The sequence below is a fragment of the Alosa sapidissima genome, chromosome 14 (assembly GCF_018492685.1).
Source record: "Alosa sapidissima isolate fAloSap1 chromosome 14, fAloSap1.pri, whole genome shotgun sequence".
Lineage (NCBI taxonomy): Eukaryota > Metazoa > Chordata > Actinopteri > Clupeiformes > Clupeidae > Alosa > Alosa sapidissima.
Genome location: NC_055970.1, coordinates 31,405,281 through 31,420,392, shown reverse-complemented (window position 1 = coordinate 31,420,392; position 15,112 = coordinate 31,405,281). Strand labels below are relative to the sequence as shown.

Below are 15,112 nucleotides of genomic sequence, written 5' to 3'. Positions count from 1 at the left end.
CAAAATTATGATGATATATATGTAAAGACTGTAATAATGATGATGATTATTATTATTATTATTATTAGATTACATACAAATACCCATAGAAATAAATAATTGAAATTAATTTGAATCTAAACTAAATCATATTCAAGAAACGAAAGATAAGAATGTTGAAAAAAAATATCAATATAAACATATCAAATCATCTCCTTAGCAAATACATCAGCATAAACATTTTGTGCTAAAGTACCTCATCTTTAAGTGAGCACGGATAAAGAAGGCTCTTTTCAAGGCGACGACAACTCCTGTCAATATAAGTGTAATAGATGCATACTTAAGTGTTTTGGCAGTGAAAGGCCATGGATTTCTGGTAAATTCATTATGTTCTGTATACTAATATTGCATTCCAGCACATTCCAACGCAATTTTGTACATGTATGTCAGGAAATGTGCCCAAAATGCAGTTGCAATCCCTTGCCATCAACATGAACTGCCCAAAAACTGTCCGTTATTCATCGATGTAGGGGAATTTCTTGTTGGCACCATATCCCAGGTGCCCTCTCTCTTCTTTCACCGTTTCACTTTGCTGTGGTTGTGGACCAGTGGGGCCGCTACCCTTAGAACCTGCAAAGCAGCACACAAACACACACAAACATACATACACAAGTCCAGTTACACTGAGTCCTGCTTTAGCGAAGGCCTATATGAAACCAACATTATTAACTGTGCGATTGATAAGAGGTCTCACGTGGATCCTTTGCAGGGTCTCTGTCCAATTTAGAGGTGTTCTGAGCGAAACAGTCAGTAATCCAGTATTTTACCTAAAGTATTTAAGGTTTGTCATAAGCATTCATTTTGGTCTGGCACAGAGACTACTAATACAAGTTTTAGTCATAAACAATGGACAAAATCACTTCAATTACACACAACTCAAACTATACCTGAGCTTCCATAGATGACAGACGTTTGAACTGTTCTTTGAATGCTTCAACAGTCCTCAGTACACTCTGCACTCTGAGAAAGAAAATATGAAATGTATAAAGTTAAAGGTTATTACTCCAGTATTTTCAACCTTATCCAAAATGCTTTCATGTAGTTCACAATCCACTGACAGAACCATATTTAAAAAGAGGGTCTTAAGTAGAGGTCAGCTGTGCTTCTGGACACTGTATCAAATGAAGCTCACTTGGAGGATGTGTTCCTAAGTCTCTCCTCACTGCTCTCCAAGTGCTGGCGCTCCAGTTTGGCTAAATAGTTCTCCTTCTGGACAGTCTCCCACGTCATGAGCTTCTGGTCCAGTACTGGAGGAAACTCTCTCTCTAGTTGCACACAAACATAAATATAGTTTATGCCCTGTAGTTTAGGATTATAGTTTATGCCCTGTTCAAACACGTTGGCATGTAGCCAATTTTGATTAAAGGCTTTTTATTTTTATCAGGAGTGCCTCAACTTTTTTGACCCAGAGAAGCATTCCTTCTCCTTTTCTTTCATAAATATAGTTTATGTTTGATTTCAAATATAATTTTATGTGAAAATACATATTATTATAAAATATATTACTATATATTATATTATATCAAATAAAATATATTACATGTATCTCATATACTTATATTATAAAGTTTCACTGCATTGCATGTATGTATATGTAAATATTATAGATTTCTAACTGGAATCAAGCGGAGTGTCCACTGACCGAGATGCTCCTGCTTGGACTCGGTCTTGTTGCACACGCTGAGGAGCAGCTGGGATAGATGGCTGATGATGATGAAGGGAGGGGCCAGCGCAGGGCGGCTGTGGTACTCCACAATCAGGTTGTACCGCTGGAACTTCCAGAAGATGTCCGTGTTTCCCTGTACCACCTGGAAGGTGTAGCTGCGGTGGAGAGGTCAAGACGAGAATGAAGGCCATCACGGAACAAAATGACACAGTCAAACCGAGATTTCAAGTGATGCATGTTGACTAACAGGGAGGCTACACCGGTTACATAACTCAAGTGTTCTGTTCATGTTGCGCCTGTGGCAACAATTAAAAACTAAAATGAGTGGAACTTGTTACACCAGAAGTGACAGCGGCGCGGAAATTAAAAAAAAATTAGACCAGTCTTCTAAAACCCTACGCGAACAGAATGCTTCAGTTAAACGCCTGGTCTAGCTTCTCTGTAAGATGGACGTCATTATTAAGCAATCCATTTGGAGTTCAGATAAGTCAAGCAAAACAAAACATTCTTCAGCTCCTGTGTGTTTCTGGATGAATCCCCCCCCCCACCACACCTGAACATGGCAATCAGCAGGTTGAGCAGCAGCACGTTGGTGACCAGAAGGTAGATGACCAGCAGCAGTATGACCAGCCAGTTGGCATAGATGTTGGGGCAAGGAGGGAGGGTGCCTCTAATGATCTCCCCTACGTCTGTGGTGCAGTTAGTCTCTGGCATGCGGGCCGCTGTCCAACAGCAAAGGTTAGTAGACAGTTATGTGTTTTTGTACTGCCATCAGCAAAATATTCACTTTGATAAGTCAATATTTTCTTTCAAATGTGTGTTAGAGTGTTTATATATTGTCATTGAATCAGGCAAATTCAATTAAGAGTGTTATATTGTCCCTTGATTAAATTAGTAAATACAAGTGAGTAAATCTTCAGGAAAGGTGGGAATGAAACACTTTGTTGAATGGATATGAATTATGACTCACCATCTATCTCCTCCAAGGGTATCTGACCAAAGATGTGGAGGTAGGGGCGATACAGTGTTCGTCTGAAGATCCAGTCCAAGCGATGGTCGTTGGGGTGGAGCAAAGCTTGTGTGGTTACACCATAGGCTATCAGCCACACACTCAAGAAGAAGAGGAAGAAGAACACATCCTTCATCTGCGGAGGAGACACCAAGACTAAGCTCGCCATGTACCTTCTGTTTACAAATGAGGCTGGAAAGCTACACCTCAGAATGTGTTGTGGTAAAGGCATATTTTTCCATTATGACAGTAAAGCAAATGTGAAAAAAAAGAATCACCATTCTCTCAACAATGATGATCTTGGGCCCAAGCTGCTTGTGTATGGCAAAAATATGGATGAGTCTTAAAGTGAAGACCATGAAGTCCAATGCAAGGACAGTCCGCCCTGCCTCATATGTACTGTTCACCATCCTGGATGTAGAAGATAAAGATAGCCCAGGTCATTTGTCTTTCAAAAGGAACACCACCTACTTGCTACTATCAATAAGGCAGCACACACTTATACATACTGTAATACTAACACATCTCTCTGTGTGGGAGGGTTATTTGGAAAGTAAAGGGGAAAGAGAAATGCAATGAAGTACCTGCAGGACACCCCCACAACAAAGAGACTGATGGCCACCATGTCACATTTGTTCCAGTTGTCTTCAACATAGAGCTTCAGCTTTTTCAGGATGCTGGTGTCCTCATCGGTGAAGAAGCTCTGAATCAGGGGGAGACAGAGACAGAGACAGAGGGGGGGGGGGGGGGGGGGGGAGAGAGAAATTACTGTAGAATCTCACTGGATGCTATCCAGAATGTTATGTATGGGGAAGTTCTTTTCAAGTTCCCTATTACACAGGGAGTGTGCTGTCACTGGAAATCACCTTTGCCTTTGTGTAAGGAGGCAAAGTCACATGATTTTTTGAACATTCAGTCACCACATTGTGTCCAAACTATGAAAAGTACATTATGAATCCATTATAAATATGTAACACTGGCCAATGATATATATTAATAGAAACGTTCCTCTATATTAATAGAAATAGTCTTCATTTGCTACATTTTGCATTCACTATGCGTCTGATGTAAATCACTGCATATCTGCATACTGTAAAGGAAGACGAGAGAGAAACCGATGCCAGAGTTGCAGCCGCTCTCCCACCTGTCTCAGCTCCTCGAGCACCAGGGTGAACACCCAGAAGTAGAGCATGATCTCTGCCCCCGAGGGGCCGAGGGGGGGCGGGGGCTGGAAGTCCAGGAGCAGGACGTAGGTGAAGAGGATCAGGAAAGCAAAGTACATGATGACGTTGCCCAGGAAGACGGTGACGGGCGCGCTCCAGAATCGACGCCAGCGGCGCAGGAGGAAGCGACTCCACGTCGCCCCACTGCTCTCTGTGCTACGGCCGCCCACGGCCGCAACGCTGCTATGAGACAGAGACGTGTCAAATTTAGTTATTATTTTATCTTTCACTTCATATGTTCAGTGTTTGAAATTTGTTTGTGGAGTCATATCTCCAGAGTAAATGAATGTGATTTGGTGAATATTTCAGTGTCAAATATCATTGTGCCACCTGCATAATTTCTAAACTTATATAGTTGTTATAACTGTTGTGCTAATCCTAAAACATTTTCTTGTAAGTTACTGCTGCTTACAGAGGGTCCTCATCTGACAGAAGTAGGGCTTTTTCTGTGTCCAGGCTGTCCAGCTCTCCGAACTGTTCACCACGGCCTCGATTCTGCAGTTCGTCATCACTAAAACACATCAGCACATGTGGAGTAGAGCACAGACTAAAGGAGCATTGTAGAGATTAAGACAAAATACTGCTGTACATCCGCAGATTAAACATACCTAAACTTTATGAGATTAGTCCAGATGAGAGGAGGGCAGAAGAAGGAGAGGACTAGTTTGGAGATGGCCGTATCTGTGGTCATGGCTCCCCACCAGATCTTAGTCAACATTGCCTAGGCCATACAAGATTTGTAAACCATTATGAACTATTTCACAAACAGAGATTAACATTCAAAGGTCTGCAAGATTTATAATCATGCAATGGAAATATATTCAAGAATATGCATTCTTGTAATAACTGCCTTTGTGCACATCCAAAACCCACATCCCTCTACATTCTTCATGTTGGTCCATTGATCACTAATTCATTTTAAAAGTCTGTGCGTGTTGACTGCTGTACCTTAGTGCAGTGCGTGTGAGTCAGCCTGAGAGAGAGACTTTGGAACCATTTACAACGACAACACTTTTGGAACCTTGTCCTGTAGCCCTGATATTGGAAAATATTAGGGCATCTGCCAACTAGGCACAATCGAGGCATACATATTTTCTGCAATATTTGATATGTCATGACTCATGTGTGATATGTGTAACAGATAATACAGGTGTTATGTATGCAGGTAGTAATAGGGCATAGTCTCTTAAGGTAAGAGCTGCAGGTACCATTCTTCTCCAGAAGGGGGCTGTCTAACTTCTGAAACTAACCCACACACTGAGGGATATCTTTGTCATAAAGTGACTGCTATAATTCAGATCCAGTGTAAAGCTTGTGTTAGTAAGCCTAGTCCTTTCTTCTGCTGTGACACAGCCCCTTGCACTCTGTGGTGTAATGTTTTTCATTTTTACCTGTACACCATCATGGGCAAAGAAAGACTTGGCATCTGCCTCAGTTGCCAGCGTAAGGACAGTGGACTTGCTCCAGCATTGAGTTTTTCTCACCAGCAAAGCATAGGCACGGTCCTCACTATTGGAGTAACATTCACTAAAGAGATCTGGAGGGGAAAGTACAGTTTCAGTGGTTTTGTGAGTTTGTTTTCATATCTGTAATCTGGATTTATTATATAGCTCCATTAAGGTTCACATAGTATAGTGCAAAGCAGTACGCAAAATTGATGTATTTAACACACTAATTTCAACCATTCATGTCCTAGTTTGATTGGCTTGAAATGTGCATTTCTCACCCAGTGCAAACTGCTCATATTTGGCCTCCTTCATACTTCGTGCGGACTCTGCCTCTGACTCCAAGTGGGCCATTTCCTTCATAATTTTACAACCAGCCAAAGCTGCAGCCACTGCCTCAGGACCCTATTGAACACAAGGGTCTTACTGTACATATACTCTACATACCTTTTGTCATGTAAGGCACAGAAATGTGAATTAGTTGAGCACTTTCAGTACAGACAACGCAGCACTGCGCATTCTTCAATATTAAGGCCATACATCATGCATACCTCGTAGTCTGTCAGAATTTTCATTTGAATAATGTTTCTGAAGATAAGATTGTCTTTTGAACATTATCTTGAAGCAACAGACATGCAAAAGAGGTGCTCACCATAGCCCAGAAGTAGTTGGCCATCTGCTGTCGGTTCTGCAGGATAGCCCACAAGAAAAGATCTCTCCAGGGGTTCTCACTGCGCTGCTCCATATCTGGAAGGTTCTTGTGACTTTGAAAGAGGCGACTTTTGCTTCCTTTCTCCTATGGGGAGAATTACCCGTCAACAATTCATTACCAACAAGATTACGTTTTATCCTCGACTGGTAATTCAGATATTTATGAGCAAGTAAACCTACAGCTGGCAGCTTCTGATAGAAGCCTTTGCAGGAGTCATGGAGGAAGTCTTTGAGGACTTTGGAGACCTCGTGGAGGGTGAAGCGAGTCCGGCGGTCACCCTGTTCTGAGTAGGTGGGTCCGGGGACGCGGGCCGAGGCCAGGATCAGCTGTTTCTCCTGGAGCTTCTTCAGCAGCAGGAAGTGGATCAGGCTCTTCTCCGACACGGAGCAGTAGAGCTCCTGCAGGCGCCCGTAGGTCAGGAACTCCCCCAGGTTCACCCCGTTGTCCACAAACAACCGCACAAAGTCGGGCTTGTCATTGACTAGGGCATCCATCATAACCTCCTCTAAGTCACAAGCCTGCAAAAGAGGGAAGAGTAACCAGATATGAGTGATGTGTAGTAAATGTTTACTAAACAAATTTGATTTGAATACATTTTAGAAAATCTAGATAGACAACTGCAGAGTGCTAAGGAAACAAAAAGTATACAGGAAAAATAAACATAAATACTATTATTATTATAAGTGATGAATAAAATGTAATTGTACCCTCCACTCCACATCTCCATTGAAGATTTCACTCTTGGCAATGTCTACTCGGTTCCATGCAACTGCTAACTTCAACTCATCAAGGAAGTCCTGAGCTTCCTGACTTTGACTTTTGCAAGCTAAAGAGACAAATACACAAGTTTGATGGACTCAGTTCATTGTCTTCATAATTAAAAAATCTGTTGGAATGTTGTCAGTGTACAGCAGAAGAGATATGCATGAATATAACAACATTCTCACCCTTCACCAAGGCTTTGAGAATGACAGTGTCTAATTCAGAGCTATCCTGCTCGGGGTCATGCACAGTTAACAGGTGGCCATGGTCCAGTATCTTCTGAATCTATTAACACATTGTTATAGACATTTTATTATAATTTGATTTAATTTAATTTAAACATTCTGATGGGACAAGTGTTTTATTGGCATCTTCTTCAGGGTTGCAATTAGTGTCTGGCTTACCAGCTTTACCCAGGAAGTGATGTCAGCGCTGTGATGTCCATTGGGGAAAGTGTCCTGCAGCAACTCCTGCACCATGTCAGCCTCCCAGCATCCTCTATTAATCAGCGTCACAAGGATGTCTGCCACGCCCCCTGACCCTGCCAGTATCAACCAGGGGGTTGCATTTAAAATGCCTTTGAACATTCTCTGTTGGAAAAAAGACAGCAGGAGACTCCTCAAACTAGCTCAATCAGGGGATGTAATTAACTCATGGAAGTTACTGCACTAATTAAAAGAAAGCACCAACCTGGAGGATCTTTGGCTCTCCATGAACTAGCCAACACAGCACTGGGATCTCAAAACTGCTTGTACCTACAGAGCACACCAGTATTAGCACCTGGAAATGGGGATGGGGTTCCTATTCTTTGCCTTAGTTGTGCTTTTTGTATACCATTGCATCTCATTCTCAAGTGTGTCTGTGGTGTACCACACACCTGGCATTCGTGGCTGCCTACATGGATTTTAGAATACATTTTACAGCAGAATTACTCAGACCAAATCTGCAACCTTTATTTACCCCCATATCCAGTGCGCTGCAGGGAGATGTGCTTGAGGAGCTTGACTCTCATCTCACTGGTGGCCCCTGGATGCTGGGGATCCTCCTCCACCAGGACAAAATGGGAGTGGTTGCAGTCCAGGGAGTACACTGCCCCATGTGGCAGGTCCTCTGTGGGGTAGCTGACTGGATGATCTGGCTGGAGGAGTAACACCAACAATAGTATTACTCCATTCATTCATGAGGACAACTATGTTAAAGGTTTTCAATACAGGTAATATAGGTAAGGAATGTGCAGAATTAAACATGGCTACAATACAGGTAGTTTAGTTTAGTTTTAGTTTATTTATTTAGCACACATTAACATTAAATGGTGCAAGGAGGGAACGAAGCTCAGTGGGCTTGTACAGAGCTCCACCCCTTTCAATAATCACACTTAATCATGTACGGCTGACAAATAAACCATGAGAGGAGATAAAGTACAAATATAATCAATGACAATGTCAGAAATCAGGAGAAAAAAATACAAAAATCATCCAAAATGGATGGAAGAAGATGTGGCAGATGTATGGATTTGAAAGATTCATTAGAAATGTTAGATAGTATAATGACAAGAATTGAAGCAGGCAGGAATTAAGTAGATGATTCATGACAGGAGAAGATGTTTTTAAGCTGTTTTTTAAAGAGAGAGTGGGAAGCTATGGCTCTTAATGGGGGAGGTAATCCATTCCATAGTATGGGGCCTCTGTATGGCATATTAAATTGGTGATGGGATGAGCAGGTGAAGGGTACAAATAAATTATTATTGTGGCTGTGTCTAGTGTGATGAGAATGTATGTCTAATGACCGGGTAAAGAAAGATTGAAGGGAGGCCGAAAGATCTTGGTTACTGTAAATTAACTTGTGAATGAACAAACAGATCTGGTAAGTATTCAGTTTGTGAATAGGTAGAATAGAGAAATTAATAAAAAATGAAATAATTTCTTGAATAAAAAAATCAATAATTTCTTGAAATGGTTTGGAAATGAAGCTGCCCAGACCATGTTACAGTAGTTTAAATATGGAAACAAAAAGCTGTAGTAAAGAGTTAAGTGAGCAGAGGGATGAATTAGAGGACAGACTTTTCTTAATATACCCATCATCTTTGTGGACCTTTTGCAGACAAGGTCTATATAATTTGTCCAATTAAGTCTTTCATCTACTAGTACTCCCAAGAATTGTGTTGCTTTTACTTGCATGATTTCTGCTCCACTGATAAATATTTTAGCTAACTCTTTGGGGTACGACTTATTTGTGCTGCAAAAGATCACAAAGTTACATTTCTTCACATTTAACGTTAACTTATTAAGTTGAAACCATTTAGAAATAACAGATAATTCATCATTTACACTGTCAATCAAATACTTAAAATCATTATGAGTTGCTATAAGATTAGTATTATCAGCAAATAATACAGGAAGAAGCTGTTCACAGGTCATGGCTAGGTCATTTATATAGATCAGAAATAATAACAGGCCCAGAATAGATCCCTGTGGCACCCCATGAATAATTCTGGACTTGGTAGAATTATAACCATTAACTGATACATATTGTTCTCTGTTTTTTAAGTAATTTCAGAACCAGCTCAGGGCAATATCCTTAATCCCATATCTATTTAATTTGTCAATCAAAACACTGTGATTGACAGTGTCAAATGCTTTGCTTAAGTCGAGGAAGATCCCGATGGCATACTTCCTGTTATCCATGGCAGATGAGATAATATTGGTAAGCTGGAGTAACGCATGTTCTGTCGAGTGTTTCTTACGAAATCCATACTGGTGCTCATATAGAATGTTGTTCTCATTTAAAGCAACACCAAATAACTTTCCCTCTGTCGCACGCACAATATTGTTTATCCAGGACCAGCTTTGCAAATAACGATGTCCACAGACAAGGTAGAATATGTTGCACGATTTATGAAAGTACGATGTATTGCGACATCAGATGCAAGTCAAATTTGTAGTTTCTTATGTCTCATTCCATCGAACTACAGACCCGCTACCCGATCTGGCAAACTTACATAGTGCGGTTATAGCCGATAGAGGGCCGCAAAGCGAATGCAGAAGTGCCGTTCACCCTGTTACAAGTTGATGAACCACTGAAACGATTTTGGAAACATTATTTTAAGGTACAAAAAACTCTTTGGTGTTGCTTTAAGTGCTTGGATAGTCTTGTGTAAACTAATTTCTCTAATAACTTAGAAATGCAAGGCAGGATGGATATAGGTCGATAATTTCCAAAGTCGTCCGCCACACCTGTTTTAAAGATGGGATCAACTTTGGCGATTTTTAAATCATGGGGAATAACCCCAGAGTTAAGTGAAAGAGTAAGAATATGGGTTATGGGCATAACTAAATAATAAGCAGTTTCTTTAATAAAACAGCTCTTAATACCATCATGCCCCGGCGCAGAATTATTTAGTCCCATGATGGTATCAAGAACTTCCTGTGCAGTTGGAGGACTAAAGTTATTGAGAGACGGATATTGCCCCCTTATCAAGTGACAAGGGTTCTCATCAATATGCAATATACTGGAAGCCAGATCAGAGCTAATATTAACGAAAAAATAGTTAAAACCATCAGTAATTTCGTTGGGGTTTGAAAAAAGCCTCTCTTTCCCACGCATCTCTGCAGGTACAGATGCTGCTGATTTTTTCCTATTCAATATATTATTAATGAGGTTCACATAGTTTTGATATCATTTGAAGCATGTGAGAATTTCTCTGTATAGTACTTTTTTCTCTCTTTCCTTAGATCAGCTATACATTTGTAGCCTACTGCTCAAAGAACTAGATGAAATCCGAACAATACAAAAAGGAGGAGGGACATTATTTGTATATCTTAAGTATTTAAGCAAATAGTCAGAAGGTGGTTTGAGGGCTTGAACTAAAGTGATGGTATTTACACACAATTCCACTACCCTGAGGCATTCATTAATTTAGTGTTAAAAGCTTGTCAAAATCATAAAAATTAATTGTGAAGCAGTGTATAGAATCAAGAAAACGACTCACTCTGGCAGTGACCAGCATGTCTCTGTTATGGATCATGGTCCATGGTGCAATGCCTATAGCCACAACACGCACTTTGGAGGATGTGCTGGCAAGAGAGTGGTCCCTCACAGCCTGTCCAAGGTGTTTGGTAATGCCAAAGCGAAGGCCACTGGTAAGTATCCATGCACCTATGGAAAGATACAGTTGATCAGCTATACAACACTGCCACTGGTGGTGCATAAGACACATGCACAGGAACTTAAACAGTGTAAGAGTGAATATACATTCAACTCTCACATCCAATAGAAATCCTGATACACCTGACTCCTGCATTATGTGTGACTGACAGCTGAACTGCAAATGAACACCACAATGGAACATAACAAAGTGTTCAGGTGCAAACCCCTCTAAACACCACCTCCGTCAAAAATGAAATAATGATGCTCTCCACATATAGCATACGTTAATCAAATGATTTTGCTTTAAAACCCGCTAAATACCACTCTCTTCCTGGTCTGTAATATCGATTTGTAGGCAAAGACTTATAAGAGGCTAAAGAGCCTGATAAAAAAAAGCCAATTTAAAAGAAAAGTGGTCAGACGGATTTAGAGGGTTTTGCATCTGAACTCTTGATGGAGGTTGAAGTTGAAACATTTCTGTATTCTGTATATCAGTGTGTTCTGTGTAAAAATGTAAACGGTTGTATGAGCCACACCTGTACTCTGAGCAGCCTTGACAAGGCCTTTCCTCACTGTGTCCCTCAGCCATGGCTTCATCTGGGCCAGCTCGTCCCCCCCGACCAGCGCCACCACCAGGTGGGGTGGGGAAAGCCCCCACTGCTCTGTGAGCAGCTCATAGATATCAGCAGGATCTGCGGAGCTGCGCACCCGCACAAACTGTATGCAAAAGACAGACACAGTAACACTACAGTGTACACTACACTAAGCTGCAGTATACTGCATAATAGTATATATAATGACTATATTGTTAAACAAACATTCATCATTATTACATTCAAGACATTGAGGTGTAATTGAAGAAGAAAAGTTCTCACAAACAAACGTTTCTAAAAGTGAAGGTCATGATAAATGTTGGGTATATCTAGTAGATTCTACCACATGTTTAACATCATTTACAAATAATGCAATTGTCTCTTCCAATCCAAACTCAGACAGGGCCATGCACACTGGTCTAGAGCTTACCTTTCCTCTGGTCCGGCTGGATCCAACAAAATCAATGTCCCCAACCCGTCCTGCTGCCCAGTGGCCCCTCTCTTGCATGTCCCTTTTCGCCATGCCTAGAGTTCTGAGTGCCAGTCTCTCCTCAGCCATCTCATGTCTAGAGTAGCACCTGCATATATATAGAGTCCTGCTAGGAGGCACAGACACAGGAAAACACATACACAGGCATAGTTAATAACAGACACAGGAAAACACATACACAGGCATAGTTACTAAAATACACAGGAAAACACACACACAGGCATAGTTACTAACAGACACAGGAAAACAGACACACAGGCATAGTTACCAACAGACACAGGAAAAACACACACACAGGCATAGTTAGTAACTCTGGCATTGCAGCTCTCCCATCCTGAGGCCCATGAATGTGGGTTCACTCTGCTCTTTACCTCTGTGCCTGTGTGACCTGCAGCTCTCCTCCACATCGTATGCACTGTCTGCGGGGCTGCAACAGGTGCTGCTGGCACAGGGCACATAGTCACACAGTCATATTCAAAAAGAGCACAAGCGTTATCAACTGTTTGAAATGGATGATAAGTGGACACAAGTGACAGATGACCACATGCTGCAGAACTTGTCTCTGTGTGCAATCCAGACATTATTTCCATTCTCTACACACATGCAAATATTGTCATTTCTGTCTAGTCTCCTCCACTGGTGAGTTTGAAGGGCAATTTGCATCTCATTTCACTGAAACCCTTGCCACGAAGGAGTACACACCTCTCATACTATACATGGCAGTATGGTGAAATGACAATGATAAAGGAGACATACATACATACAGAATTCTTTCACCATGGGAAAGACATTTTCACTTCCATCCGGCATAAACCTAATGGTGACAAATGGTTTAATGGCGACATGATTTAAGATTTGGTATTTATGTCTTAGCATCAATTTTCAACATACTGGGTACACCTTAAGCATCACTTTTCAGTGTGCAGGCCACAAAAGTCTATCGGACCACCCTCCCAGGGGAACCCAGCGGGTCAAAAGAGACGATAAGAGTCATGCTCCTGCACAGTACACAGACATTATAGTGAAATACCAGGCACTCAGTTGCACTGTCAGACACCATTCCTCCTATTACAAGTCAGTGTACCATATAAATGAGCTGTCATAAATGAGAAGCCATAAGTGGGTAGTAGGTAAGGTATTTTAGTTTAAGACTTTGACAGTAAGTTGATAAAGACCCAGGGCATTTCTTCCAATTCACCACAGAATGGAACATGCATAGAGCATAGCTTAACTAATAGCCTACAGCTACACCTCATTGTACCTTGTGCCACAACCACATACTACCATACATTTACAGAGAAGCAATTATTTTGGGATCATTATTTCCCATGTCAGCTACAGCCAGTGTGGTACACAATCTCATTTTCAGTAGTTCTGGAATGAGAAATGACCTCTCCCGAGCCTTTTAGATAAAGGGGCAGCAGGGTTGAGGTGAGTTTATTTGACTAGGGAATAGGGCAGGATGTGTGAGCTACAGATGCCTCAGCAACCAATCGTCATGCAAAACTAATATTTGCATTCGGGAATAGTAATTACATCATTGCATAGGTTATGTGTGTGTCTTTCTGTGTGTGTGTGTGTGTGTGTGAGAGAGAGAGAGAGAGGGAGAGAGAGAGAGAGTATATGAACCATGTACATACATAAATACATACATACATATATACATACATACATACTGTACACACATATACATATGTACATACATACATGGTTCCTCTACAGTTTAAATGTCCTTTCCCTTTATTTTTTAAGTTTGTTCAAAGTCACTTATTTGATTGTATTATCACAAAATATGTGTGATAATACATTTATCTGTATTTAGTCTTTCATTACTGTTTAAGATACTTCAAGCAAATGATGTAACATGCCTCTTATTTTGTATTATGTAGGTGCTTGCCATTGCACAGGAACTTAGCATAATGGGGCCATTAATGATAGCACTAGAAATGCCTGAAGGCCCTAGAGATGATATTTTCTCTATATTTATAAACTGTATAATTGCCCATTTTGGGAATGAACTACTGTGTGAGATCATGAGCATGGGACTTTTCTCTGTGCCGCATATTATTCAGCATTATTCATAACTAGTAAAAACACTCTACCTGCCTTGTGTGAATCAGAATTCACACAAATCACATCACAGATTTATACTTGACTATAGAGTATAGCCTCCATTAACTAAGACCATTCAAAATACATTTACAGCAGAAACAGGCCTTCTGCTCTAAACAAAATGCCACATCTACTTCGCCGCTAGTTTAACCAACTATAGTGTGGAAGAGGTGAAGAAATGCAATGAATGAAGGAATGAAGGAATCAATAAATTAAGAACTCACCAAGGGACTTTCATCCAGATTTTGCATTGCGATAGGTCAGTATGTGGGATGCTTCATGAGCATTTGTCTGAGGTCCTCTTTCCAGCGGCCTTTATCTTATTACTACATCAGGCTTGAAGTTCACCTGGGAGTGGGAGACGTCATCTCATTTTGACCACTCCCTGGTCAACCAATGCGGTGTTTCCTCTTTGAGTGTAGCCATAGCCTACATTAAGGCTGATGGTATTTTTAAAGTACAATTAGTTAACACACACACACGCACACACACAGGCGCACACACACACGCACACACACACCGCAAATCTACACGTCCGACCACCCAAGAAAGACTTCCGAGTTCCGAAATAATTGCCGACTGTCTAGGTAAATGTGTTGGCGCACATGACAACCTGTATTTATCTCACTCGTCCACTAGGTGGCATTACAACTCTTTAAAATAATGCATTACGTCCACGCGCCTCGCAGGGTTTAAAATAGTCACCTGTAGCATATATAATAGGCTACACCGTAATTTATTGATAATAAAGATATTTTTATTTACTGGCTATTAGTCCATTATTTTTGCAAAAGTGCATTATTTATTTTGAAATATGAGGATTATGATTTTTAATTAATGATTGTTCTTTCTGTTTCCAACAAAAGAAATACTGTAGTGAAACAGGATGAATCTATTCAAATAGGCTGGCGTTGT

The 15,112-nt window shown here is 40.9% G+C and overlaps 1 protein-coding gene across 6 annotated transcripts; it reads right to left on the bottom strand.

The window, feature by feature from the left end:
- Window positions 1-74: 74 nt before the first annotated feature.
- Window positions 75-14,439, bottom strand: trpm5 (transient receptor potential cation channel, subfamily M, member 5). Of its 6 annotated transcripts, none has more exons than XM_042062187.1 (26): window positions 14,422-14,439; window positions 12,457-12,524; window positions 12,026-12,194; window positions 11,539-11,719; window positions 10,845-11,011; window positions 7,817-7,994; window positions 7,547-7,611; window positions 7,261-7,446; window positions 7,042-7,141; window positions 6,802-6,920; window positions 6,274-6,612; window positions 6,035-6,178; window positions 5,664-5,787; window positions 5,329-5,474; window positions 4,546-4,658; window positions 4,350-4,448; window positions 3,859-4,120; window positions 3,299-3,417; window positions 2,993-3,125; window positions 2,676-2,850; window positions 2,259-2,427; window positions 1,682-1,860; window positions 1,172-1,304; window positions 927-999; window positions 734-806; window positions 75-609 (listed from the first exon to the last, which is right to left on the bottom strand). In XM_042062187.1, exons 3-26 carry the CDS (start codon window positions 12,152-12,154, stop codon window positions 494-496), a joined length of 3,522 nt encoding a protein of 1,173 aa, XP_041918121.1. In that variant the 5' UTR covers window positions 12,155-12,194; window positions 12,457-12,524; window positions 14,422-14,439; the 3' UTR covers window positions 75-493. The 6 variants fall into 6 exon arrangements, with proteins under 6 accessions (XP_041918121.1, XP_041918124.1, XP_041918122.1 ...); XM_042062190.1 differs by lacking the exon at window positions 14,422-14,439 and adding an exon at window positions 12,846-12,868; XM_042062188.1 differs by lacking the exon at window positions 14,422-14,439 and having other exon boundaries at window positions 12,026-12,191; window positions 12,457-12,591.
- Window positions 14,440-15,112: the final 673 nt, after the last annotated feature.

Excerpts from the sequence above, each read along its gene's own strand:
- trpm5 (XM_042062185.1), bottom strand. The coding sequence starts at position 12,404 with ATGCCAGAGTTACTAACTATGCCTGT. Across the intron at positions 4,449-4,545 it reads ACTAATCTCATAAAGTTTAG|TGATGACGAACTGCAGAATC; the intron begins GTATGTTTAATC and ends GATGTGTTTTAG. Across the intron at positions 3,418-3,858 it reads TGCTCGAGGAGCTGAGACAG|AGCTTCTTCACCGATGAGGA; the intron begins GTGGGAGAGCGG and ends CCCCTGATTCAG.